General features: G+C 41.4%; 5 protein-coding genes across 5 annotated transcripts in view; 4 read left to right on the top strand and 1 right to left on the bottom strand.

Annotated features, from left to right (window-relative positions):
* The window catches only part of LOC311230844 (uncharacterized protein), a gene marked incomplete at both ends in the record, with an annotated part of 512,928 nt that overhangs the window by 463,535 nt on the left and 28,485 nt on the right, over positions 1-20,908 (bottom strand). The window lies entirely within an intron of this gene.
* LOC311230717 (histone H4-like) lies at positions 8,795-10,136 on the top strand (the record flags this gene model as incomplete). Its single annotated transcript, XM_084317076.1, has 2 exons — positions 8,795-8,808; positions 9,845-10,136. The coding sequence occupies 2 exons, from the start codon at positions 8,795-8,797 to the stop codon at positions 10,134-10,136; spliced, it is 306 nt and encodes a 101-aa protein (XP_084173202.1).
* Positions 13,307-13,942, top strand: LOC311230849 (histone H1-like; the record flags this gene model as incomplete). The annotated part of the gene is made up of 1 exon (XM_084317238.1): positions 13,307-13,942. One exon carries the CDS (start codon positions 13,307-13,309, stop codon positions 13,940-13,942), a length of 636 nt encoding a protein of 211 aa, XP_084173364.1.
* On the top strand, positions 18,535-18,918 carry LOC311230866 (histone H2A; the record flags this gene model as incomplete). The annotated part of the gene is made up of 1 exon (XM_084317253.1): positions 18,535-18,918. One exon carries the CDS (start codon positions 18,535-18,537, stop codon positions 18,916-18,918), a length of 384 nt encoding a protein of 127 aa, XP_084173379.1.
* LOC311230886 (histone H2B-like) lies at positions 20,424-20,798 on the top strand (the record flags this gene model as incomplete). The annotated part of the gene is made up of 1 exon (XM_084317275.1): positions 20,424-20,798. One exon carries the CDS (start codon positions 20,424-20,426, stop codon positions 20,796-20,798), a length of 375 nt encoding a protein of 124 aa, XP_084173401.1.

A 20,908-nucleotide genomic window follows, 5' to 3' on the forward strand; every position in this document is an offset into this window, starting at 1 on the left:
AAATGACTACCCGATTGAATGATTATTTTGTAATTTAATATGTTTCTGTTGATTGTTTTACTTATTGCTAATATTATGGTATGTTTTATTGCTTAATAATATATATGTTTTTGTTTGTATATTGGACTTGATTTGGCAATAAGTATGTTGATATTTCATGCCAATAAAGCCTATTTGAATTGAATTGAATTGAATTGAGAGAGAGAGAGAGAGAGAGAGAGAGAGAGAGAGCTATCTCTCTTGGCAGAACGCCCAGACCTGGGAGCTGGCTTTCCGCCCAGAATGAGCTATCTTCAGCAGTTTTTGTTTTGAAAATTTGAGAGTCTTATCTACAGAGGACACAGGAACAGTTATGTGAAAGGGGTCGGGGAGAGGTTTGAAGAGGTTTGAAGAGGTTTGAGGAGATGGAGAAAAATTTTGACCAGAGGTCGAAAACATGCAATTAAAATTGATTAGTGGCGCACTTTATGGCTTGTTAAAAGAGGAATCGCCCCAGTGTAAAACACCTCACCAGTCGTGTTCGTTTTAGCCGTCCATCCAGACCTCGTCAACACAGTCAGCTCAACTTTTCCCTCCCGCAGAAACTCTGACGGATATTATAATAACAAGCCCAACGCTTACCTTTTTGTCGACAACCGGCAGAATTTCTACGGGAGAGGTCCGGAGCTGGCCGTGTGAGGGGGCCCGGCAGGGCGGTCTACAGGTCAAGGGTCACCAAATGTTGTGGCTGAAGGTTGTTTAACACAGCAGGAGACGATATTTCCAATTGTAACAAATAGGTAATTTATTTAAGAAAAGAAGTTCTTAACAGCAAGAGCTATGGGTCGAGCAGAGGATCACCACAGCTTGAACAAAAAACACTCTGTTCCCAATCCCTTTGCCTGTCCCCTAAATCCCCTCTCAGTCCTGCCCCCCCATGACAGATATGATGACGTATCATATCATGTCAGATCTGACATGACGTACATTAAGATGATACGTAGATTTAACATCGGAGAGAGAACATGAAGAGAGATAAACAAGATATGATGTCCACACACGATATGATGTAGAGAGTGAGATGTGTGTGTGTGTGTGTGTGTGTGTGTGTGTGTGTGTGTGTGTGTATGTGTGTGTGTGTCTGTGTGTGCGTGCGTCTGCGTACAGACGTATGTGTATTGTATGTGTGTATTGTGTCACAGGGAATGTGTGTGTGTGTGTGTGTGTCGGTGTGTATGTCTGTGCGACTGTGTGTGTCTGTGTACGTGTGTGTCCGTGTGTCTGTGTGTGTGTGCTGTGCCTGTGTGAAAGAGAGAAAAGAACAAGATATGAAAGCATACAATGTACGAGATTACCAGCACACAACATGCCGTACTGAAATGTCCATCTGTTCCAAATTGTTTTAAGAACGTCAGCCAGACCGTCTTTCAGCACTGCTAGTTGACCTATATTAAACTAGTCCACCCCACACACATTTTCCCCAACACCTAGGAAAAGATTTAAAAGTCACCATTTTTTTCCTGATGTCCGCCCTCCCAAGGTCCTCCTCAAGCAGGTTCAACGCCTCCTCTGTCTGGCAGGGGTGTATGTCGACCCTCCCATCCGGATGAATTTCTTTGTGGAGTTTTTTGATATCATCCTTGATTTCCAGGAGGGTCTCCATCACTTTTCTCTGGAACCCTGATATAAATGACAATTATTAGTTAAATGTAGTGAAAACATTCCGTACTTCAAATAACAACAAATATTGTGCAAAACAACTCAAACCGTTTGTGACTGAGGGCGTTTTAATGTATTCTCCCATACTTCACAGAGGAATAAACTCAAATTACATGCTAAGATTTTATCACTGTTAGTTGTTGAAACAACGGTCACCAGTGTCTAGGCATTTTTACCCAACTGTAAGAATGTTTACACCAGCAATAACTTATAATATGGTCAATTCTATTTATAATCTTAGTCTTTTCAGGCAGAGGAAATTTGTCTCTCCTGGGAGTGGGCCTTGTCTGGGGTACATCTGAAACAAGTACAGAATATTTCTGTGACATGCTACAGAAGCTTCAATACACGGGTGCGTTTATGGGGGACCCTGGTGTAAACAAGACGAAAGTCTTTCTCTGGTCTGCATGCCCTTAACAATTGTATGTATTGAGCTGTACTGTACCCATTCTGCAATATGTTAATAAAGTTTTAAATCAATCAATCAATAAATAGCATTTTTATGAAACTATTGTATATTTGTATGTCTCTAAATGTTTTGATGAATTGAAAATAGAAGACCCTTATGTAAAAAAGCCGAAAGTCTTTTTCTAGTCTTCATCCTCCAGTCCACTGTTGTTGTATTGAGCTGTACTGTATTGTACCCATTCTGCAATCGTTAATAACGTTTTCATTCATTCAATCATTCAGCCGGCAACAGAATAATTTTGATTGACAGTCGAGTCTGCCAATTACGTCACATCGCTTGCACCCGCCCTGCTGTTCTTAGCACCAATCGGCAAGCGCTATGTGTTTTTTACTTTCCTGAAAGTCCTCCATTGATTTTGATGAGAGCTCAGCTCAACGACAATTTTCATAGCACCACGACATTGTGTCGCACTGTACAGCCTTGGTTGTAGGCTAAAGTTTTAAAAAAAAATTTATCCAATTTGTATTGATTAATTTAGGAGTGAAATGCCAATGAAGGTTGAAATCACTACTCACAACGTTGCTCCCAGATATTATTTTTCACTCGCAACGGCCAAATTAATAGGCAATTTGCAATCATCTCGTCGCAGTGTACAGCCCTGCAAACATTAGAGCTGCTACGTCAGCCATCAAATGTTACAGCTAACACTAGTTGCGTTAATCAACGCAACTAATACCAACAGCAGTGGAAACAAGAGATGGTGGGATGATGTCACAATTTACCAGCTCTGGTGTAGAACCAGTTCTCATCATTAGGGGCCAGCTCCTTGTGTTTAGCCAGCTTGACCAGGTCCACCCAGTCTGGCACCTTCAGCTTTCCTGACCTGGTGACCGAAGAAATGTATCATAACTGTGGAATATGCTTTTTTATATTCTTTTAATAGTGTGACTGTCACACCCTTGGAGGAAATTAATTAAGTCAACTCACTTTTTCAGGAAGGCCGCCAGGGCACGAACAAACTCCTGTAGGTTGACATCTTTCACTGACGCCCGGCATCTGGACACATGCAACAGAACGTTACATTTTAAATAGGGATTAACATAAGTATTTGACCTCTAGACTAACGTACAAGTGTCTTCTCAATACAAGTATATTCGATTTAGTTACACAGGATATTGGCAGCAGGTCACAGCATAATTTAAATCAATCTCCTTTCAAATAGGCCAAGTTTTTAATAAGAGAGAAAAAATACCAACAAGGAACAATAACAGGGTCTGCTGTAAATATAGCCTATTTTGTGTCTTAATTTGTTATGTTATCCTACACTTTAAGCTGTCTGATATTTCCATTACCTGTAACTCTTGGGTCTCTTTCTCTCCTTCTCTGCCTCCTCCCTGAGTCTGCACAGTCACCATATCATTCTACATTAAGGAGAGCAATACACTTATGAATACACTGAACCGGTTTGAATACACAATCTTTATGCTACTCTGTAAAGAAAGGGAGAGAGGGGGGATATATAATCCAAGTATTTGTGTCTTAATTTGTTATGTTATCCTACACTTTAAGCTGACTGTCTGATATTTCCATTACCTGTAACTCTTGGGTCTCTTTCTCTCCTTCCTGAGTCTGTACAGTCACCATATCATTCTACATTAAGGAGAGCAATACACATATGAATACACTGAACATCATTATGAAACATTTCTATTGCACCCTTACTTACAATTCATTATGAATTGAAAATGGGGAACCCTGATGTAAACAAGACGAAAGTCTTTCTCTGGTCTGCATCCCCTTAACAATTGTGTGTATTGAGCCGTACTGTACCCATTCTGCAATCTGTTATTGATTGATTAAAAATGTTATTAACATATTGCAGAATGGGTACAATATAGTACGGCTCAATACACACAATTGTTAAGGGGTTGCAGACCAGAGAAAGACTTTTGTTTTGTTTACATCAGGGTCCCCCATTTACAATTAATAATGAATTGTAAGTAAGGGTGCAATTAACACCGTGCAATCCATTATTTGTGGAGCCCGCCCTTTAAGTCTTTGAGCTATTAGGCTACTAGGGTTCTTACTTTGCGTTTTGGTGTACTGAAAAATGCTCCGATGTCTGTATTCTTTCTTTTTTCTGCCATGTTACCTGGTTGGCTGGAAACACACACATTTTCATTTCAGGTATTGTACCTTAAGATAATTGAACATCTTGATTTACCGTAAATCCTCAAATATAGGACGGGTCTTCTATTTACCTCAGCTGCAAAGAGCTTATATAAGAGGCAGGCCTTAATTTCTAAAAATTACACTCATGGACATAATCCCTTCATTTTCAGACTTTTATTGCATTATTATTATTATTATTAAATAATAGGGGGGGGCCTCGTCACTAAAGGCCCACGGGCCGCGGCCGTCGTTAATGCGGCCCTGCTCGTCTGCATAGCGAACGTTAAAATTTGCAAACGAAGTCAACGATAGAAATACAAGCACGTACACTCGTATGAACCAACTACACATGCCATTACATATATAGTAGTCAACCCGGTTACGTTTCGAGAGGGAATAGTAATGGGCTTGGCCACATTTTATTAAAATAATAGAGACATTTACCTTGCTTGTGGACAGCCAACAGGCAGCGAAGGAACCAGGGTGGAAGGAAGTGAACGACGGGGTTTCCAACCCGTGTTCAAACGGGCGACACTCGTGCGATTACGCGAGACTTCCGCGTTGCCCCCTCCCTCTCAGCACCACTCATTGATTGATTGATTGATTGATTGAAAAGTTTATTAACAGATTGCAGAAGGGGATGCAGACCAGAGAAAGACTTTCATCTTGTTTACATCAGGGTCCCCCATTTTCAATTCATCATAACATAATATTGATTGATTGATTGATTGATTGAAAACTTTATTAACAGATTGCAGAATGGGTACAGTACAGTACAGCTCAATACATACAATTGTTAAGGGGATGCAGACCAGAGAAAGACTTTCATCTTGTTTACATCAGGGTCCCCCATTTTCAATTCATCGTAACATATATGACATACATGACATACAGATAGACAGTACTGCTACATCTATATATTTATGACATACCAGATTTGCAAATACAGTACTGTTTGTGATACAAAAAGAGTCCAGAAAAAAAAGTATATACATTTGACATAGAAACTGTACATTGGATTGGGTAGGTGGGGGGGGGGTGACATACATTTTTTTATTTTACCTTTATTTTACCAGGTAGTCACTTGAGATCAAAGATCTCTTTTTCGAGCAAGACCTGGCCAAAATGGCAGCAAAACAAAAACAAATATACAAATACACAAAACACAGACAGAGACATAAAAGGCAAACTGGGGCAAGGGAATACATTTGAGCTGCAGCCAAATAGATTGAATGGGATTGGGGGGAGATTGGATTTATGACTTACCAGATTTACAAATACAGTACTGTTTGTGGTACAAAAAGAGTTAAAAAAAAAGAGAGAGTACCGGTATATACATTTGACGAAGAAAATGTACATTGGAGGAGGGGGGGGGGTAGGTGGGGGGGGGGGGTAACTGTACATTGGATTATCGACGAAACCTTACTAGGTCCAAGAAGAGGGTGAGCAGGGTGAGCAGTTTCAAGTACCTGGGAGTCCACATCACAGAGGACCTGACATGGTCAACACACATATATTATGTGGTGAAAAAGGCTAAACAGCGCCTCTATCACCTGAGACAGTTAAGGAAGTTCAAAGTATCTGGGAAGATACTCCACTCCTTCTATTCCGGGGCTGTAGAGAGCATTCTGACTGGAAACATCACTGCCTGGTTTGGAAACAGCACGGCACAGGACAGGAAGGCACTCCAGAGAATGGTGCGCTCAGCAGAGCGTACTACGGGTATTGCACTACCACCCCTGCAGGTCTTATATAACAGGAGGTGCAAATCCAGAGCCTGCAGAATAATTAAACACCCCCCACCACCCCAACAACAGCCTGTTCAAGCTGCTGCGGTCAGGCAAACGCCGTACACACACTACGAGAACAGAGACACTCCGGCTCAGCTTCTTCCCCCAGGCCATCAGAACACTGAACTCTCCATCTCACAATGTGAACTTGGTTAATTATATTAACGTATAGCTGGTAATATAAAGTTTACCATAATGCTTCTAATAATTTAAATTAGATATGTACATTTGCAAAAATTACACAAGATTATGCACATATTCTTGAGGATACTACATATATGCAGTGAAAGGGTTAACATACTGTGTATTGTCGCAGTGAAAGGGTTAACCGTTTGGTAGTGTGGCAGTGAAAGGGTTAACAATTGTGTGTATTGAGCTGTACTGTACTGTACCCATTCTGCAATCTGTTAATAAAAAATGTCAATCAAGGCTATAGGCTAAAATCGGTCTAGAATGGGGTGAAAAGTGAAAGTTTGGTAGACGTCTATTCTAGACGTGTTTTGAACGTCTAAGCTTAGACGTGTTTTGAAGGTCTAAGCTTAGACGTGTTTTGAACGTCTAAGCTTAGACGTGTTTTGAACGTCTAAGCTTAGACGTTTAAAATCAGTCTAGAATGGGGTGAAAAGTGAAAGTTTGGTAGACGTCTATTCTAGACGTGTTTCGAACGTCTAAACTTAGACGTGTTTTGAACGTCTAAGCTTAGACGTTGTTTCAACGTCATGACATAGACGTCTAAGATCAGTCTAAAGTGGGGTGAAAAGTGAAAGTTTGGTAGACGTCTAAGCTTAGACGTGTTTTGAACGTCTAAGCTTAGACGTTGTTTCAACGTCATGACATAGACGTCTAAAATCAGTCTAAAGTGGGGTGAAAAGTGAAAGTTTGGTAGACGTCTAAGATTAGACGTGTTTTGAACGTCTAAGCTTAGACGTTTAAACAATGTCTAAAATGGGGTGAAAAGTGAACGTTTGGTAGACGTCTAAGCTTAGACAAGATTCTCCTGGGCTAAATGAGAGCTATGGATAGACACACACACACACACACACACACTAGGGTGACCAGGTGTCCCCCTTTTGGTTGTACTGTCCCACCATTTGAGACCGCGTCCCACATATTGAGAGGATGTCCCTCTTTTTGAAGCAAAAAAAAAATATCGAACACAAGACATTCCTGTCAAGTGATAAAGTTTGAATATTTAAAACAGATGTTAGGTGGTAACAAGCCGGCTGCCAGTGCCAAGATGAATGTGGAGAGATATAATTCTGTATTTAATTTGTATTTATTTAGATTTAACCTTTATCTATTCGGTGAAGACGAGTTATTATAATAAAAAAAATTACATTATTATCTGTCCCACTTTGTCCCACCAAAATCTTACTGTTGTCCTGCTTTTGGACTTTTTGTATCTGGTCACCCTAACACAACACACACACACACACACACACACACACACACACACACACACACACACACACACACACACACACACACACACACACACACACACACACACACACACGGTCAGAAGAACGGACAGACATGTTATTTAATCAGGCAGGAATGTGATCAGTCAGGTTTCCCAGCACTATCAGCGCCACCTGCTGATCAAATGGCAAACCGCATCTGCACAGCAGACTCACGGGCTTCTCCATTTACACTCACCTCGCTAAATTCACGCACCTCAGGACATCTGGGTCACTGAGATTCGGAGATTCTGTGCATATTGATAATATTTTCAGATATGAATGCATTGAAATAATATACTTAGTGCATAGTTTAAAATACGTCTTAGCTTAGACAAGATTATCCTGGGCTGAATGCGAGCGATGGATAGACGTCACATAAAATCTTCGAAAATATCGTGCTCATATATTTGTAGGTGCGTTTGCAGGATGCCTCTGTCCATATTGATAATATTTTCAGATGTGAATGCATTGAAATAATATACTTAGTACATAGTTTAAAATACGTCTCCAAAAAAACACGATTTGGCCCGGTTATACGAGAGCTATGAAAAACGCTTGGTTGAAAAGACGGCTTTTGCTCACTGGGTAGTGTTGGGTCTTTATTCCTCTTTTACTTACTTTTTATTTTACTGCTTGAAGCACATTCTCGGGGGCTCATAAATAACCAAGCATTTCACTGTAATGTACTTTATACATGACAAATAAAAGTAAACTTGAAACTTGAACTACTTGTAGGCACCGAATGAATACATCCATTCATTAATTCATTCACCGTGAATCTAAATGGCGCTATTTCAGCACCATGGACAGTACCAGACCACACTGACCAACCATTTTGGAAACCGGGAAAGCATGCAGACCAACCAAAATGGACCCCAGACAAGAATCTGGGGCAAACTAATGGGATATATAAATTGAATAAGTGCAACCATGTGAACCCAGCTGCCACGAGGAACTTTGAACCAGACATGTCTTAGAATTATCACGTGACACCAGTTCTATGGTCAAAAGTGTGTGAGAAGGGGGGTTATTATGGGCTGCAGCTTTTGACCACGCCCAGCATTACGCGGACTCTCAGTCTTCTTTTACGTCCTCAGACAGTATTTATATTCAGAGGGCTTTGCCTTTGTCCATCAGTACTTCTTTTCATTTGTTTAGAACTCATCCTAGAAGAAAATGTCTGGTCGTGGAAAGGGAGGAAAGTAGTGATGTGCCAAACGGATCATTTCAGTGAGTGAGCGATTCGATACACGCTCACCGCAATGAACCGATTCACGTAAGCGACTCACGGCTCACGGATCATTGTCACTTCCGGAGGAAGTTCTGTAAGCCAAAATATGAAAAAAATGTGGCCGATGTTATACAATTACATACAATTATACATACAATTGTTAAGGGGATGCAGACCAGAGAAAGACTTTCGTCTTGTTTACATCAGGATCCCCCTGTTTACATCAGTAATCATCGGTAACATTTAGAATTGATTTCAAGGTCCTCCTCCTTATATACAAAGGATAAACATTGCGATCATCTACAATGTTAGATGAAAATCAGGGATGCAGCCTTTGCTAACTATGCACCAAAGTTATGGAACACACTACCTATGGACATTAGGGAAGCTAGATATCTTAATATTTTCAGAAATAAGCTAAAAACGTACCTCTTCACCATAGCCTTCTAATACACCCCGCTGACTGTTGATTGTACTGTAGCACTATTTTACTCTGGCCATTCTATTGCATAATTTTACTATCTATTCTCCTATTCTATTATTGCACTGTATTATTGGTGTGCAAACCAGTCAACTTACAAAAAAGAGCCTGTTGGAGGATTTCATCAAGATAAATGCGACAACATTGCAAAATATTTCACTATAATATTTCAAAGTGAAGTGAAGCAAGGTGGAATGCTTGTATCAAGGTGATGCTCCCAGTTAGCATGCCAAGTGATCAATTGCATATTTGCATCATGTTACGTTAGCATAGCCTATTCATAGACTACTGTTGTTTGACAAAAGACACTCATTAGCGCCACTCGACTCCTATACAACCAAATAAGTAGTATGCTATTCATTCAGTTGTCTGTGTCAATGTCTGTCTATTCATTCAGTTTATCATAGAAACGTGTCAGACTCTAGTTGAGCCCCCGATCGACGATATCCGTTGAGTTCGTGTGTGTCTGTTGTGCATGCCGGGGGGGGGGGGGGGTGGGCGCGTGAACCGACTCATTGCCAGACGTGAGCGATTCGACTCACGCTCACGGCAATGACTCGGCTCTTATGAACGAGTCGCTCATGACCGACCCATCACTAGAGGAAAGGGACTCGGAAAAGGCGGCGCCAAGCGTCACCGTAAAGTTCTCCGTGACAACATCCAGGGAATCACCAAACCCGCCATCCGTCGCCTGGCGCGCCGCGGAGGAGTGAAGCGCATCTCTGGTCTGATCTACGAGGAGACTCGTGGTGTGCTGAAGGTCTTCCTGGAGAACGTGATCCGTGATGCCGTCACCTACACCGAACACGCCAAGAGGAAGACCGTCACAGCCATGGATGTGGTCTATGCTCTAAAGAGACAGGGACGCACTCTGTACGGCTTCGGCGGTTAAACTTTTATTCAATCCAAATTATCCTAACACCCAAAGGCTCTTTTCAGAGCCACACACATGTTACTAGAATTGAGTCTATTCCATGTTGCGTCTCAGAATAAGATTCATCCTTGGCTGCTAGATATGTACGCGTCCTAGTCGCTTTGGACAATCCACAATTCTATACGTATCTATATATTATGACTTGTACATGACGTGAAAATTGCATACAGGTCATTAAAAATTTCTTAAGCCTGAGAAGAGAAGTAGCCTAGTTGTGAGGGATGGCAATTTCATCTGATAATATAAATGCATTTAAGATACTAGCTCTTTTGACACTAGTCTGAGCATACTGTAAAAGGACACTACTGAACTGGATCTCAAATTCAAGTTAAAGTTATTTTTGTCAAATACACCACAATACAGGGGCATTGCAGCTAATGACATAATTGTGTGTCGAGCTCAGACCCAACAATGCATACAAGAATGGTAACAATGGGTAAGATAACATAAAATCAGATTAAATAAAATAGTAAATGATTTACAGAAAGTGTCTTACATATAAGTGTATGTGCATAGTGCGTGTGTTCAATTAGTTTTTAAAAGGTGTGTCTGTTCAAGGATCTCATTAGAGGCCACGGGACTTTAGGAGCCTTCCTATGTGTTTATGTAAATTAATGAAGGTATTGATTCGACGGCAGAAAATAAAGTGAATATTTGGTTGAAATATTCACAATCAGGTCTATTTGCGAACTTGTAGTAATATACTGTATTATAGTCTCACCCATTGGTTTTCTATCTGGTCAGATTTTACATGAATCACCACAGACGTATGTGGTGGAATTAATGATAAAAGAAAGCAAATGTTTGACAGGAAGGTTGTAAACAGGATGGAAAACAAGTATATAACTGCCTTCTGTGATGAGACTGTAGGTGATGTTTAATTAAATGCAATGAGGCAAGGATCACAAATAGAATATCAGAATTGTCACTGCTGTGCAGAATATGCAGTAATAGGAGCTTAATAAATAGAAGATACACCATATTTTCAGGGGTGGAAATTATGTATTTGCTGTACACAGCATTCAGTTTATACACACCTGCAAGTCGTCTACCTCTGTACCACTCTGTGTATAACTTTTACATCGCAGCATCCTCAAGTGAAATAGTTAATGAATGAAAACTTTATTTAACAGTTTGCAGAATGGGTACAATACAGTACGGCTCAATACATACAATTGTTAAGGGGATGCAGACCAGAGAAAGACGTTTGTCTTGTTTATATCAGGGTCCCCCATTTTCAATTCATAGTGACATTTATGACATTACACAACATACATGACATTATGACATTTATGGCATAGGCCATAGGGACATACATGACATACAGGTATATAGTACTGTTACATTTGTGACATATATGATATGCAAATATACAGTACTGTTACCCATAGATCCTGACAGTATGATACTGTACATTAGGAGGGGTGGGTGGGTGGGAGAGAAATATACATAGTGGGGAGAGAATATATACATACGGTGGGGAGGAGACTACATTAGGAGGGGGTGGGAGAGAAATATACATACGGTGGGGAGGAGACTGTACATTAGGAGGGGGTGGGGGGGTTTTGGACATTTACAGTGGCCAGTTTCGAATTGCAGCCACCCGTAGGTGCTCTTTTAGAGCGGTTTTGAATGTGGGTTCACATTCCTTTACACTTACAGCTTTGGGTAGGGCGTTCCACATTGATGTGGCATAATTGCGAAACGTGTTTAGTCCCTTGTTTGAGCCGAATCTGGGTTTAACATGATTTGTTGAGTTTCCTCTGGTGTTGTGGTTGTGGTATTCCCTGATTTTTGGGAAGTATTTTGACATGTACATGGGTACCTTAGTCGTATAGTGTATCTTGTAGACCAGGCCCATTGCAAGTTGCTGTACTCTGTCGTCTACTCTAAGCCATCCTAGGTAGTCAAAGTGGGCAGGGGTGAGGTGGGTTCTAGGAGTAAGGTCAAGTAGTAGTCTGACCAGTTTGTTTTGTGATGTTTGTAATCTTGTTTTTAGCGCCTTTGAGGTGCTTTGGTACCATGAGGTGCAAGCATAGTCGTAGTACCCTTGAATGGGTGCTCCTGCCAGAGTCTTCAGGGTATTCTTGTTTACCAGAGAGGACAATATAACATGTAGCCGACAGACTACCATACTTCACAACAGTGCAAAATACCCTTTGCAACAACCAACTGAGTCCTATCAATTGGAAACATATTGAAATGTATGTCATAATGTGCATGCGTAATTACGCGCAATGACTGCATTAGCACCGTTGGGATGACTATGGTCAGAGCGTGACACGTTTTATTCCCCCTGTTGCGCCAGCTGTTATTATTATGACTCGTATGCTTTATTACTAACTAACTTGTGCCTATTATTACTATTGACATGTAATTGAAACAGATTTTTTTCATTGTTAAGCTTTCCGTCTGGGCTTTAATCGGCAGCACACAGCAGTTTGACAATAATAGGCGAGTCTCTCCCAAAAGGAAAGATACATTGTACCTTCCTTGTGTATTTTTTTTTTAATCTTCATAAAAGTAATTGTAGATTTAATTCATCATAAGTGGTAAGTCAGAAGTGGTAATCTTCCACAGAAGACGAGGTAACACATATCATGCCGACGCCAGCAATGACTGTGTTTACCAGCAGTGAGAAAGTACAAGTTTAGAACCAAAAGCATGACACCAGATGCCTTGTTTTACTGCCAGTCCCTCACCAGGCAGCTCGACTCACAGGGGAACGAGTACTGACTGGATTATAATGACATTTAAACCATTTAAAAAGCAAAATACTGAGACAAGTTGCTGCTCACTGCACCATGTGACGACGGAAAGGAGAGCGTTGGAACATGTCCAAACTAACCACGGCTCTCCAGATGGTTTTATTCTAATGGAACATGCTTGTGCTAACTGACCCATTAGGTGTTAGATTTCAACTATGTTCCCACGTTTGTATTTTAGCCCGTTTTGGCGAGAAGAAAACACAAGTAGCAGAGCTTTTCAGCTGCAGAGATGTAGACAGGGGGGGTTGAGTCTGCATGGCTCTCATGTAGTATTTAAGACCAGCCCCCTGTCCCAGCTCCACTACCAGTCAGCTCGGACTATTTGTTGCATTTCGTGTTGATCGACGATAGAAGAGAACTATGTCAGAAGTCGCTCCAGCCGCTGCCCCTCCGGCTAAAGTCCCCAGGAAGAAAGCTGCCTCCAAGCCGAAGAAGGCATCAGGTCCCAGCGCCGCAGAACTCGTCCTCGAGGCGGTATCTGCCTCTAAAGAGAGGAGCGGCGTGTCCCTGGCTGCGGTAAAGAAGGCTCTGGCTGCCGGTGGCTACGACGTGGAGAAGAATAATTCACGTGTGAAGACCGCTGTGAAGAGCTTGGTGTTAAAGGGCACTCTTGTCCAGCTCAAGGGTACCGGTGCCTCCGGCTCCTTCAAAATCAACAAGGCTGAAGCCAAGAAGCCCGTCAAGAAAGCAGCTAAGAAAGCGCCAGTGAAGAAACCTGCTGCGGCTAAGAAGGCTGTGGTTAAAAAGCCTGCCGCTAAGAAGTCTCCAAAGAAGCCTGCAGTCAAAGCCAAGAGCCCCAAGAAGGTGGCAGCTAAGAGCCCAAAGAAGGTGGCAGCTAAGAGCCCCAAGAAGGTGGCAGCTAAGAGCCCCAAGAAGGTGGCAGCCAAGAGCCCCAAGAAGGCAGTGAAGAAGCCTGCAGCCAAGAAAGCCCCCGCGAAGAAGGCTGCCAAGCCCAAAGCAGCGAAGCCCACAAGGACAGCAGCCAAGAGGAAGTGAATGTCTTAAGCTTTACTGTCTAAAACACACAAAAGGCTCTTTTTAGAGCCAACCACTACTATCCCTGAAATGGCACATTCCCTCGTATAAATGCATTGTTTAATAGTGGATAGAAGCAAATCTAAGTCACATGTTTGTGTCCTGGATAAATTGCAGCAGCACCCGTTAAGTAGAGCTGTTCAGTTACTGCATCATTTGATTCATATTCTGGAAGATGAGTCGATTCCAGTCCAGAAGAATAAAACATAATTTAGATACACTTAAATCTAAATACAATGTGATGTAACATTGAATGTAATTATGTTCCTGTTATTAATATCAGTCTAGAAGATACTGCTATACATACCAGAACATTTTATATGGACTGCTGCCTTTTAATTGCATTGAGCATTAATGAACAACACAAATATTCAATGTCCCCAATGGTATTCAAACTAATTTACTCCCAATAACTCAAACTAAATGAATGTGTGCAAAACTGTTTTAGGATGTTAGTGAGATAATGTGCAAAATACATTTCTTCGTTTCCCCTTTAAAATTCCAACCTTGTTTATACAAAAACTACAGCTAGTTTCAATGTCAATGTTATATCTAGAAAAGCATCTTTTAACAGGCAGCATTGCTGCATTATTTTGAATAACTGATTTAGTCCAGAACTCCATTGCTGTCTTGTAGTTATGTTAGAATTTCATAGCTGTAGTTTGGGCAATAATAATGGAGAAAGTAAAACACATGATCATAATATGAATTATGATATATACTGTACCTCATAATGGGCTAACTTCTAGTCAGTTACATTATAGTGAAATGAACACTCACCTGGAACCCTCTCAAAGACTCCTGACTGTCTTTTTTTAACATTAAAATGTATTGTCATCGTACATGGCAAGTACAGTACAAGAAAAATAACTTCAGTGCAAATACAAAAGTAAAGTGCAAAATACAATGTATAAGTGATTAAACTGGAGTACGTGTATAAATGAGTATTAGTGCTAATTAGACACATAATACAATTTTGGTTTCAATATCAATCTTCTATCTAGAAAAGCAGGTTTTAACAGGAAGCATCACTGCATTATTTTTGAATGACTGTGATTTAGTCCAGAACTCCATTGCTGTCTTGTAGTTATGAATTTCATAGCTGTAGTTTGGACAATAACAATGGAGACAGAGTCATACTTATATACATAAGGTACTTCATATTGGCTAACTTATAGTCAGTTAAATGAATAGTTAATATCCTATACTCTAGGATACTCTAGGATATGTTATCCATACTGTTCAAACTCTGAACTCTGTTTCCTACTGCCTTACACTGTAATCACCAACCACAAACTATATTCTACAATGTCATGTAACTCTTGTGTGATAGCATGTACAATAATGCTGCATACACTGCATGTATAGTATATCTATCCACTTCTGTCTGAATACACCTGCATATCATCTTTTTATATACCTTTATATATATATCTTTACCTTGCACTGGTCAGTATGACTTACTACCATAGTGTCTTTTATACCTGTAACACTGTACATACATCTGATCAGCACTAGTCATTTATATATATACTCCAGTTTAATCCTATTGCACTTTATTGTTACATTTCGCTGCTGTTGGGACAAAACCTCATAACTCCAAAAACCCAACTTTTCAGCAGATGAAAAAAACGAACACAGATTTGAGGGTGAATAGAGTTAGGAGGTTTAGACAGATGATCGGTTTAATGCTTTCCCATTGTTTAAACTTTGTAAAACCCAAACACACATATATGGAGGATGATCTACAGAGTTGATTTATATAAAAAAAAATATTAAAAAAAATTGAGTTATGAGGTTTTGTCCAGACAGCAGCGATTTGTACTCTAGTTAGGCACCAATTTGTTTCCGTTGTACTATACTTGTGCTGTATAATGACAATTCATTTTAATCTAATCTGATCTAAAATAGTGAAATAAAAAAACGAATTTGGATGGAACGTCGAATGTAAATGTTGCTATTTCAGCACCATGGACAGTACCGGACCACACTGACGAAGCCATTTTGGAAATGGGGAAAGCATGCAGGCTCAAACAAAATTAACTCCAGACAAGGCTCCGGAGCAAACAATGATAATCCGGATTGTATTTATTTGTAACCATATAGGTCATATTTATTACTAGTCAGCAGTGTATTAGATGAACTAATGGATCAGAGAAAACTCAATATGAATGTATGACTTCAATATTACGTTTTGCAGTCAAGTTATGAATAAAACAATTCAGGAGTACAGTTGAGTAAAACATCAAAGATTTATTTCTCTTATGTTTTTCTCTTAAAGAAAAAAAACATATCTTCCAGCATATTTTAATTTTGTCTCTTATATTAAAGTATATTTAGATTTTAAGAATTGTAAAGGATTATAAGAATGTGCTTCAGCCAATTCCTTTTTTCAGTCATTGAGTTTGGATTTTGTGTGTGAGCTTGCTTTGAATATGTGCATTTGTCATTTCTTTTCCTTTTGAGAGTCCACACATGTTTTTAATTTGTCTGTAGACAAGGACTGAAAATAAACAATTAATCATAATTCTGGTTACATGGTATTGATTATATGATTACTTGAAAATGGGGGACCCTGATGTAAACAAGACGAAAGTCTCTCTGGTCTGCATCCCCTTAACAATTGCATGTATTGAGCTGTACTGTACCCATTCTGCAATCTGTTAAACTTTTCAATCAATCAATCAGCTACGATGGCCATCAAACGAACGTATTACACATCACCAACTTCATCCACGTGGAATCAGAATAGTTAAAATGAGGAAACTGGGCTCATTCAGGATTATTGAGGTGGCTCTTAAAAGAGCCTTTAGGGGAAGAACTAGTCAACAGGTCGATTTAAGCTCGCTCTCCACGGATGCGGCGGGCCAGCTGGATGTCTTTGGGCATGATGGTCACCCTCTTGGCGTGGATGGCGCACAGGTTGGTGTCCTCAAACAGACCGACCAGATTTACATTTACATTTACATTTAGTCATTTAGCTGACGCTTTTATCCAAAGCGACTTACAAGTTCTGTGCGACAAGACAGCAAGAAGGGTATAACTCTATCAGCTGAGTAACAATGTTCATCAAAGTGTTGCGTGTTACAGTGTAGGTTAGTTTATTAGGACAAGTGCATGACATTAAGGTTAGTCGGGGTTAGATTTTTTTTTATTTTTTATTTTTTTTATCATTTCAGATAATGGTTGAAGAAGTGAGTCTTTAGTCGACGGCGAAAGATTGGACGGGATTCGGCTGTCCTAACTGGGATGGGTAGTTCATTCCACCATTGTGGGGCAAGGACTGAGAATAGGCGGCTTCTCTTTGATGACCCTCCGGGAGCTTGGATAGGAGTAGATCTGAGGCGGCCAGAAGACGCAGAGCGTAGGGGTCTTGAGGGTGTGTAGTTAGAGACCATTGACCGGAGGTAGGCGGGAGCGGTTCCCTTTGCCGCACGGTATGCTAGGTCGAGGGCCTTGAAGCGGATACGTGCAGCAATGGGGAGCCAGTGCAGGTCCCTAAGAAGTGGGGTGACATGGGCTGACTTCGGTAGGTTTGAGATCAGGCGGGCCGCTGCATTTTGAATGAGTTGAAGAGGCTTGGTGGCAGTGGCCGGGAGGCCAGCTAGCAGTGCGTTGCAGTAGTCGAGGCGGGAGATGACTGTTGATTGGACGAGGAGTTGGGTGGCTTCTTTTGTCAGGAAGGGGCGTATCCTTCTGACGTTGCTCAGGAGGAATCTGCAGGTTCTGGTTGTCGCTGCGATGTGAGCAGAGAAGTTCAACTGGTCGTCGAGGACAACACCAAGGTTCTTGGCGGTCGGCGACGCGGTCACAGCTGCATTCTCGACTGTGATGGAGAGGTCGGTCAGGGGGGAGGATTTGGCCGGCAGGTGGAGCAATTCTGTTTTGCTTAGGTTCAGTTTGAGGTGGTTGGTCGTCAGATAAGCCTCACTGGCCTCCTGAAGAGCCATGACAGCAGAGCTCTGGAAGCGCAGATCGGTCTTGAAGTCCTGGGCGATTTCTCTGACCAGGCGCTGGAAAGGCAGCTTGCGGATCAGCAACTCGGTGGACTTCTGGTAACGACGGATCTCTCTCAGCGCCACGGTACCGGGCCTGTAACGATGAGGTTTCTTCACGCCGCCGGTAGCCGGTGCGCTCTTACGGGCAGCCTTGGTGGCGAGCTGCTTCCTTGGGGCTTTGCCACCAGTGGACTTACGAGCGGTCTGCTTAGTTCTGGCCATTATGAGAAACTATGTTTCAGTCTTCACTTCAACAAGAATAATACGCTGCTGTGTTGAAACTCTGGCCTTATATTACTAACGCGGAGGCGCAGTCGTTTCTGATTGGTCTCCTCTCTGTGAGCTCGTTACTCCGCCTACACCTCACAGGATTATTGGAGGACTTCACGGAGATACAACTGGGAACAAGGTTATTGGAGGACTGGTCTTTTGGAAAAACCGCCAACAAAACGTCTTTCCTGATTGGGTGAGAAAACACAAACCTGATGATAAAAGGCGTCTCTCCAGCTCGCTGCATTCATTTTCAAATTCGTTTAACTAAAGACAACCATAAACATGTCTGGAAGAGGCAAGACCGGAGGAAAGGCCAGAGCTAAGGCCAAGACTCGCTCCTCTCGTGCCGGGCTTCAGTTCCCTGTGGGTCGTGTCCACAGACTGCTGCGTAAAGGCAACTATGCTCATCGTGTTGGAGCCGGTGCCCCGGTTTATTTGGCCGCTGTGCTGGAATATCTGACCGCTGAGATCCTGGAGTTGGCTGGAAACGCTGCCCGTGACAACAAGAAGAGTCGTATCATCCCCCGCCATCTGCAGCTGGCCGTGCGTAACGACGAGGAGCTCAACAAACTTCTGGGAGGAGTGACCATCGCTCAGGGTGGTGTGCTGCCCAACATCCAGGCTGTCCTTCTGCCCAAGAAGACCGAGAAGGCTGCCAAGAAGTAAATTATTTAGCCTCTTCGACAAACCCCACAAAGGCTCTTTTCAGAGCCACCCACATATTACCGAGAAGGCAATGACTGCATCCTATACTGTAATTTGTCATTATTGTAGAAGCTAAGCTTTTCTACACATAATTATTCTTTATGAAACTAGAATAAATTCACAATAAGACTAATCCGTATCGGTCATTTGACAGTCATACTAGTTCAGTCAGTTCATCCCTAAAACAGAATGACAGGTGTCGAGGACTGTGCATTTAACGCATAGGCATGGTTATACATTTCCTCAGGTTTAAATCCATTGTCGTTATACAGTACAAAGAAAATAAGTTTGCGTCTAAACAGTACACATGTAACAGTAAAGTGCAATAGGAATCGATAAAGTGATTAAACTGGAGTATCAGATGTATATGTGTTACAGGTATACTATAAAGACTATGTATTAAGTCATACTGACGAGTGGTATAACTTTTCAGAATATAGGTAAGGGTTATGGTACACACACACATAACTGACTAGAAGTTTGCCCAATTTGAAGTACTTCATGTATAAGAATGACTCACTTTCTCCATTGGTATTGCCCCAAACTACAGCTATGAAATTCTAACAGAACTACAAAACAGGAATGGAGTTCTGGACTAAATCAGTCATTCAAAAGAATGCAGCAATGCTGCCTGAAGCTGTTTTTCTAGATATACGGTTGATATTGAAACTAGCTGTAGTTTGTGTATAAATTTTTTGGAATTCCATATAGAATATTTATGTGGAGAAAAGTTTTGCTTCTACCATAATTGCCTTGTTTGGCTCCTTATATCCTGTTTATTTTTTGGGGGGGATGTATGTCCTGGTTCCACATGGAATTAAGAAACTATTTCAATAAGAAGTACTTTAAATTGAGGACTTTTAACAGAGTACTATTCTATTAGTGTATTGTACTTTTGCTCAATACTTTTCCCAGCACTGCCAAATAATAAACCAAAATATTGTCAATGTGTACACTTTCTTATAATTTCCTTTTTAACCATGCTGAGAGAAATGCATGTTCTATTAGCTTTACACACGTACGCCCGACCAATCGTATCGTAGAAGCCACGCAGCACTATTTGCATCAACCTCCTATAAATAAGGCAGGAAACCATAAGCGACCGACACCATTCGATTCTGATAATCGAATGGTGTCTACAGTTTCTACGTCAAATGTATATACTCCCTTTTCTTGACTCCTTCTGTATCACAAACAGTACTGTATTTGCAAATCTGGTATGTCATAAATGTATAGATGTAGCAGTACTGACTATCTGTATGTCATGTATGTCATATATGTCTATATGAATTGAAAATGGGGGACCCTGATGGAAACAAGACAAACGTCTTTCTCAGGTCTGCATCCCCTTAACAATTGTATGTATTGAGCCGTACTGTATTGTACCCATTCTGCAATCTGTTAAATAAAGTTTTCATTCATTCATTCATTCATTCATTCATTCATTCATTCATAAGCCGTTGAACATGCCTGAACCAGCCAAGCCAGCGCCCAAGAAGGGCTCCAAGAAAGCCGTCACCAAGACCGCTGCCAAGGGAGGCAAGAAGCGCAGAAAGTCCAGGAAGGAGAGTTATGCCATCTACATTTACAAAGTCCTGAAGCAGGTTCATCCCGACACCGGCGTTTCCTCCAAGGCCATGGGGATCATGAACTCCTTCGTTAACGACATCTTCGAGCGCATCGCTGGAGAAGCCTCGCGCCTGGCTCTCTACAACAAGCGTCGCACCATCACCTCCAGGGAGATCCAGACCGCTGTGCGTCTGCTGCTGCCCGGTGAGCTGGCGAAGCACGCTGTGTCTGAGGGAACCAAGGCTGTGACCAAGTACACTAGCTCCAAGTAAACTACCCTGTTCACTGAAGATTAACCCAAAGGCTCTTTTAAGAGCCACCCACTCTGTCCTGAGAGAGTTATTCCTATTATCATGATGATCGCGCTGTTCATCAAAGTGGT

This window comes from Notolepis coatsorum (assembly GCF_963971535.1).
Source record: "Notolepis coatsorum genome assembly, chromosome: 6".
In the NCBI taxonomy this organism is placed as follows: domain Eukaryota; kingdom Metazoa; phylum Chordata; class Actinopteri; order Aulopiformes; family Paralepididae; genus Notolepis; species Notolepis coatsorum.